Below are 6710 nucleotides of genomic sequence, written 5' to 3'. Positions count from 1 at the left end.
ACACACCAAGCCGACACACCAAGCAGATGGCGAGCGACGGTCGGGCTAGTTTGTTTGGTGTGTTCCACTCATCGGCTCTCGTCGGGTTCACGTCGGCAGCAGTTTGCCCTAATCAACATGTTGAGTTGGCGTCGACAAGGGTGAGAACTCCGATTGGATGTTCAGTTTAGCGAACAAGCCAGTGCCGAGAATTAAAGCGAAAGTGATGAAAACAAACATGTAAATGAATGGCGGTACGGACACAAGGCTGTTTTAAATGTTACGTAATCTTACCCAATCATTCTGATACGCGAATGTTTTCATAACAACATGAGCCGCTTAAAATAATTAAAGTTATCAACGTTACTGATATTCAAAATGGTAAACAAGCACCGCTTAGTTTACATTTCGGATATCTGCATTTATCTTTGTTTTGGTTTCTCCTTTTGAATGACGAATATGTACTATTGATAGCTGCTGATATGGACAGCTCGTTCCTCTCACGCATGCACAGAATGCACGTGTTAGTTTGCCGTCGGCTGTAGTCTGTGTAGTGTGTTCGAGCTTTTTGGTCCGACGCGAGGTGACAACACCGTCGGCTTTCGTCGCCGCTAGTTCTTTGAAGTCGGCTTGGTGTGTCCCGGCCTTAAGATGTTTCCCGTCTGTGAAACTTTCCACAATTCCACACTGATGACATAAAATACAGTTCTTTCATATGTGAAAACTCATGTGGTACTTAAGGGCTGCTTTATATCTGAAACTCTTTCCACAGTGACCACATGTAAACGGCTTCTCTCCTGTGTGAACTCTCATGTGCCTGTTGAGGCTTCCTTTTCGGTTGAAACTTCTTCCACATTGTTGGCAGGTGAAAGGCTTCTCTCCAGTGTGTGTTCTTATGTGGTCTTCAAAGTGATATTTATAACTGAAAGTCTTTCCACACTGAGGACATGTGTAGGGTTGCTCTCCCGAGTGAATTCTCATGTGGTCTTCAAAGTGCCGTTTTTGACGGAAACTCTTTCCACACTCAGAACATGTGTAGGGTTTCTCTCTATGAGTCCTCATATGGACTTTAAGGTTTTCATGTTGATCAAAACTCTTTCCACACTGAGAGCATGTATAAGGCTGCACTACATTGTGAATTCTCAGGTGTCTGTTAAAGCTTTCTTTTTGAGTGAAACTTGTTCCACACTGTTGGCAGGTGAAAAGACTCTCTCCAGTGTGAACTGTCATGTGACAATTAAGGTTTCCTTTTCGGTTGAAACTTCTTCCACACTGTTGGCATTTGTAAGGCTTCTCTCCAGTGTGAACACACATGTGGATTCCAAGGTTTCCAAGTTGAGTGAAACTCTTTCCACACTGAGGACATGTGTAAGGCTTCTCACCAGTATGAATTCTCATGTGTCTTTTAAGACCTATTGTTTTACTAAAATTCTTTCCACACTGTTGGCAGGTGAAATAACTACTACTTCTTTTCTTCTGAGCCCTTTTTGTTGCGGAAGTCTTTTTAGTCTGTGAGCATTGTTTTGCTCCATTCATGAAATCATGTTGATTGTCATATTGATATTTCTCTTCCATTTCATTCAGCACTTCACACTCCTTTTTCAGTGCCATCAGGTCTAAGGCGAAAAAAGACAAATAAAAGTGAACTCCAGTTTAAATGGCACAAAACAACAGACATCAAAACAATCAAACATGTAAAATGTAATTTATTTATTTATAAAGCACTTTTAAAAACAACAGGAGTTGAAACCAAAGTTCTGTACAACAGATGTAAAACATACATAATCAAAACAAACAAAAGGACAAATGAAAGATTATACACCCTCAAACAGAATTAAAGCATCCAGAATAAAAATGAGTTTTCAAAGAAGATTTAAACCAAGAAATAGAAGTGGAAGATCTTATGTGAAGGGGAATACTGTTCAAGAGCCTAGGAGCTGCCACAGCAAAGTCCCGGTCGCCTTTGGATTTAAAATGTGAACGAGGGACTGAGAGGAGAAATTGACTGTAAAGCTTCACAGACGAAAAGCAAAATCTTAAAATCAATACAGAACTTGACCGGTAGCCAGTGTAGAGAGGCCAGTACTGCTGTAATGTGCTCACATTTTCTAGTGCCAGACAATAATCTGGCTGCTGCATTTTGCACCAATTGCAATCGATTGAAAGATGATTTAGGCAAACCCAGAGTGAGTTGCAGTAATACAATCTTGAGGTTATAAACGCTGTTTGAAGATCCTTCATGGAAAGCATCTTCTTGATTCTAGCAATTGATGTCAATTGAAATAAACTACTTTTCACAACAGCACTGATCTACTTATCAAAAGATAACGTGGGTTTAAAAGCAACACCAAGGTTTCTAACACAGTCACGTACATTTGATGAGAGGGGGCCAAGCTACTTAATGCCAGAAGACGCAACTGTTGGACCAAAAACCATTATTTCAGTTTTATCATTATTTAACTCTAAAAAAATTAAGTTCATCCAGCATTTAATGTCCTGAAGACATGCAAACAGATTAGATATAGAACAATTATTGTTTTTAACAGGAAAATAGAGCTGAGTGTCGTCAGCATAGAGATGGCATGATCAATTATGTGGAAGCATATATAAGGAAAAAAGAAGAGGACCCCGAATAGAGCCCTGCGAAACACCATAGGAGATTTGAGCGCGAGATGAGAAACAGTTCCCCAAATTCATGGAAAAAGTTCTGTCCTTAAATGTAGGATGCAAACCACTTTAGCACAGATCCCTGAAGCCCAGCTACTTGATCAAGTCTTTGTAGAAGGATGTCATGATCCATTGTATCAAATCATGCACTTCAATCAAGCATGATTAAGATACAGCAAGAACCAGAGTCAAGAGCAAGTAAAACACCATTAGTAATCTTCAACCAGGCAGATTAAGTACTATGAAGTTCTCTAAAACCAGACTGAAATGTGTCAAAAAATATTAAAAGTACTCAGTTAAGATAAGATCTGAGAATACTTTTCCAAAACTTTAGAAATTAAAGAATTTAGATATGGGTCTATAGTTATTCAAATCATACTGGTCAAGATGATGCTTTAACAATGGTTGGACTATGGCATGTTTAAATGTAACTGGTACAATACCGTTGTCACGATCTCGGTGGGGTCTGCTTAGGCTTTTTTGTCATGAAGCACATGGCCTTTTGTTTTGACGGCTCGCCATGTGCTCTGCTGTCATCATGGTGTTTACCCTGCCCCTCTCGGTATCCCTGTTAGCTAATTCTCCTTCCTCACCTGCACCCCGTTTTGTCCTCATTATCTTCCCTTTATCTTGCCCTCATGGTTGCTGTCTATCTCCGTTTTCAATAAACTTTGAATTTTTCGTTTCACCTGCTGTTGGATCCCAGTCTCGTTTCTGACAACCGTTCATTAAGGAGCTATTTATAATAGCGGTTACAACTTGACTTAATGCTGGAAAAGCCTCTTTAAAAATATGAGAAGACAGAATATCAGAGTAACAGAATAAGGGCTTCATATTATGAACAATTTCATAGAGCTGCGAAGGCGACAGGTCAGAAAAGAGAAAGAGAGCTCTGATGAGAGGCCGTTTCTAGAGGAAAAATTGAGACAATATGTTAGACCTGATAGACTTGACATTATGGATCAAATGTTTTAAAGGGGTCATATGATGCGATTTCAAGTTTTCCTTTCTCTTTGGAGTGTTACAAGCTGATTGTGCATAGATAAGATCCCTGAAGTTGCAAAGACTAAAGTCTCAAAACCAAAGAGATATTCTTTATCAAAGTTAAGACTCTGCCACGCCCCCCTAAAACGGCTCGTTCTAACACGCCCCCACATATCTACCTCACTGTGGAAATATTTGCATAATGCCGCCCAAATGTGCACGCAAAGAAAGAAGGCGTGGTTTCAGTAACTGCAGTTAGTGTTGAAGCAGCCATGTCAGGGAGACGCTGTGTGTTTCTAGGCGAAAGCAAAAGCACTTTATTTGGCCTTCCAGAAGTAGATGCATTTAGGAATCTTTAAGATTACTTACAACAGAACACCGATGCATTTTATGGATGACTGTTTCGTGAACCTAGGAGAGGAGGTAATTCTGACTTTGCTATGACAATCCGGCGCTTCTGAATCAGCTACTGTTTCGTTATCACGCGACTCTGTTCCCCTTTCGGGCTTGAACTGATGGTAAAACTGACATTATTTATGGTCTTTACATTTATTTTGAAAGCTGAAGCTCGGTCTCTTTACTTATGGTAAGGGGCGTTACTTTTCCGACGAGTGCTTGTGGTGTTCGGCCAATCACAATGCACTGGGTCTGCTGGCCAATCAGAGCAGACTGCGCTTGTCGGAAGGAGGGGGCTTTGTTGAAAACGATGTGTTTGAGAGAGGCGGGGCATAGAGGACCTACAATAATGTACAGTATTTGAAAAGTAATGTGTTTTTTGAACATTAAAACATGTCAACATTCTGTTACACAAAATAATGATCTTTAAAAAAAGCATCATATGACCCCTTTAAAAACTGTTCACACAAATCAGTGGAGAACTCTAATGAGGCACTAGGAGTAGGATTTAAAAATACATTAAAACGTATCTTCAGTCTATGTGCATTTAGTGCAATTAATTAAATCTGACATGTATTTCCTCTGTGCTTCCTTAGCAGCACTCTGATACCATTTATGACATTCTCTGAAAATGTTGTATGATATCTGAAGTTTATCTTTCTTCCAACTGCGCTCAGTGTGCCTACACTCTTGTCTGAGGGCACGAGTGGGCCTATGCAGCCATGGCTGTACTTTACTCATCACCTTGGATATCTGTAGCCTATGAGGAGCAACTGAGTCCAAGGTGGAGGTGCAGGCACTATTGAAAGATAAACTAATTCATCCAGATGGACAAAAGAGGATAGAGCATTCACAGCATTTGAGATTTGGATAGATAAAGACTTGGCAAGAGGAATTAAAACGTCTAGAATAACGAGGAGAGTAGTGATGGGAAGTTCGGATCATTTTACCGACTCTGACCTTTGGGTCTCGTTCAGCAAAATGAACAAATCTTTTTGAGTCATTTTGTTCATTTTAACAAAATATAATTAAAATGTTACATGTTACTTCCCTAATATGTCTACTACTTACGCAAACGTTGATCACACTACAAACGATACAAAACTGCTAAGAAACAGAAAAGATTAATTCATTGTTTACCTGAGTCTTCAGTTTATGATTAGCTCACCACCTCTTATCTGACAAGTCTTTGGGTTTGGGCTTATGGGGCTGTCATGTGATGAACGAACGACTCAAAAAACCCGAAGACTCGAGATGAACTAATCAATTCTCTTTCTGGCTCAGACTGCATAGGGTAAGCTTATGGGGCTGTCACGTGATGAACGATCGACTCGAAAAACCCGAAGACTCGAACCAGATGAACTACTTGACTAATTCCAGTACAGAACCTATAGGATGTTGCGCATGCGTGACTGAATGAATCACTCCCCGAGACGACTCGTTCTTCCCGAGTCACATTAAAGATTCGTTCAAAACTAACAAATCGTTCAAGAACGACCCAACACTAGAGGGGAGTGATAGGATCTAGGCAGAGTACACCAGAGTGAAACACTACAGAAGCAAAGAATTCAGCAAATTCTTGAATGAAGTCCTTATTGAAGTCTATAAACCAGGGCACAGAGCAAGGAAGTGGGAAGATCAACCTTGATCAAAGATCAAACCTGCACCTCAAAGCTATGAAAGATTACAACAGGCAAGGGTTTGCACTTAAAAAACATTTTCTGAAAATTGTTGCTATTCCACCTCCTTGGCCTAAAGTTCTAGGAGAGAAAAAAAGTCAGGAGGAGGAGGAAAGTTCCATTAGAGCGATCAAATCATCAGGACTAAGCCATGTCTCTGTCATGAATTTTAAAAAATCCAAATTGTGAGTAGTAAAAAGTAATTTAAGATTAATGTTTTGTTGGACACAGATCTGGCATTTATTAGCCCAAATGTAACGATCCATAATCTGTGAAAGATCTGTTGAGTTGGTGGGTATGTTGGTCAGTACTCCAGAGATGAAAGATTGTGAGGGTTAACTCCAGCGCCTAAGCCTGGCACAAGAATAGTGGACAAGAGACCAAACCCCCCCCCGTATTTGGTCATCAGCAGAGGTACGAGGAAGATTGACAGCACAAAATTTGCAACGTGAGCCGCGATGAACATAGCAGCAGCGATGGGCAATCCCCAACACACGTCAGATATTATAAAATTTCTTTGTGATAAAAAACCATTGTGGATAAAAACTTGTGAGAAACCGTAAAATAAGCCGACATGCCATGCACATTGAAAAAAAACGTAAAAGACTGACCAGCATTTAGAAAACGCTAAGCCATAAACAACGCATCTTTATACCCCTACTACATGACCATATTTGAAAACGCGTTAGCCTGAACACCACAAAAACCACCAAGAACCATCCTATTGGGTAGGAGAAGGGCAGACTGAATAAGAATGCCCCAGACCTTTAAAAACCCAAAGTAGAGTAACAGACCAGAGATAAAGTTGAGACTTACCCACGGGTCGATGCGCAACAAACTGTGGGAAATGGAGGGATCAAGGCTTGCGACAGGTCAATGAGGACCAGGGAAAAAGATTGCGAAGGAACACCAAAAGTCTGGCTTAGTTGATGGAGCAAATAAAATGTAATCCACAGGTACAGGGTGTAAAAAAAAAAAAAAAAAAAAAAATTGCCAACACCAAAC

At 40.3% G+C, this 6710-nt stretch overlaps 1 protein-coding gene across 1 annotated transcript in view; it reads right to left on the bottom strand.

The window, feature by feature from the left end:
* Positions 1–526: 526 nt before the first annotated feature.
* LOC107566981 (gastrula zinc finger protein XlCGF8.2DB-like) overlaps positions 527–6710 on the bottom strand; it is a 9917-nt gene continuing 3733 nt past the window's right edge. Inside the window, exon 3 of the mRNA XM_016252560.1 lies at positions 527–1595. Within this exon, the coding sequence (XP_016108046.1) occupies positions 691–1595 (905 nt within the window). The 3' untranslated portion in view covers positions 527–690. The remainder of the gene's footprint in view (positions 1596–6710) is intronic.

This window comes from Sinocyclocheilus grahami, unplaced genomic scaffold, assembly GCF_001515645.1.
Source record: "Sinocyclocheilus grahami isolate Dianchi unplaced genomic scaffold, SAMN03320097.WGS_v1.1 scaffold1119.1, whole genome shotgun sequence".
NCBI lineage: Eukaryota > Metazoa > Chordata > Actinopteri > Cypriniformes > Cyprinidae > Sinocyclocheilus > Sinocyclocheilus grahami.
The sequence above is the reverse complement of the archived record's forward strand: the minus strand, read 5'-3'. Positions and strand labels throughout refer to the sequence as shown.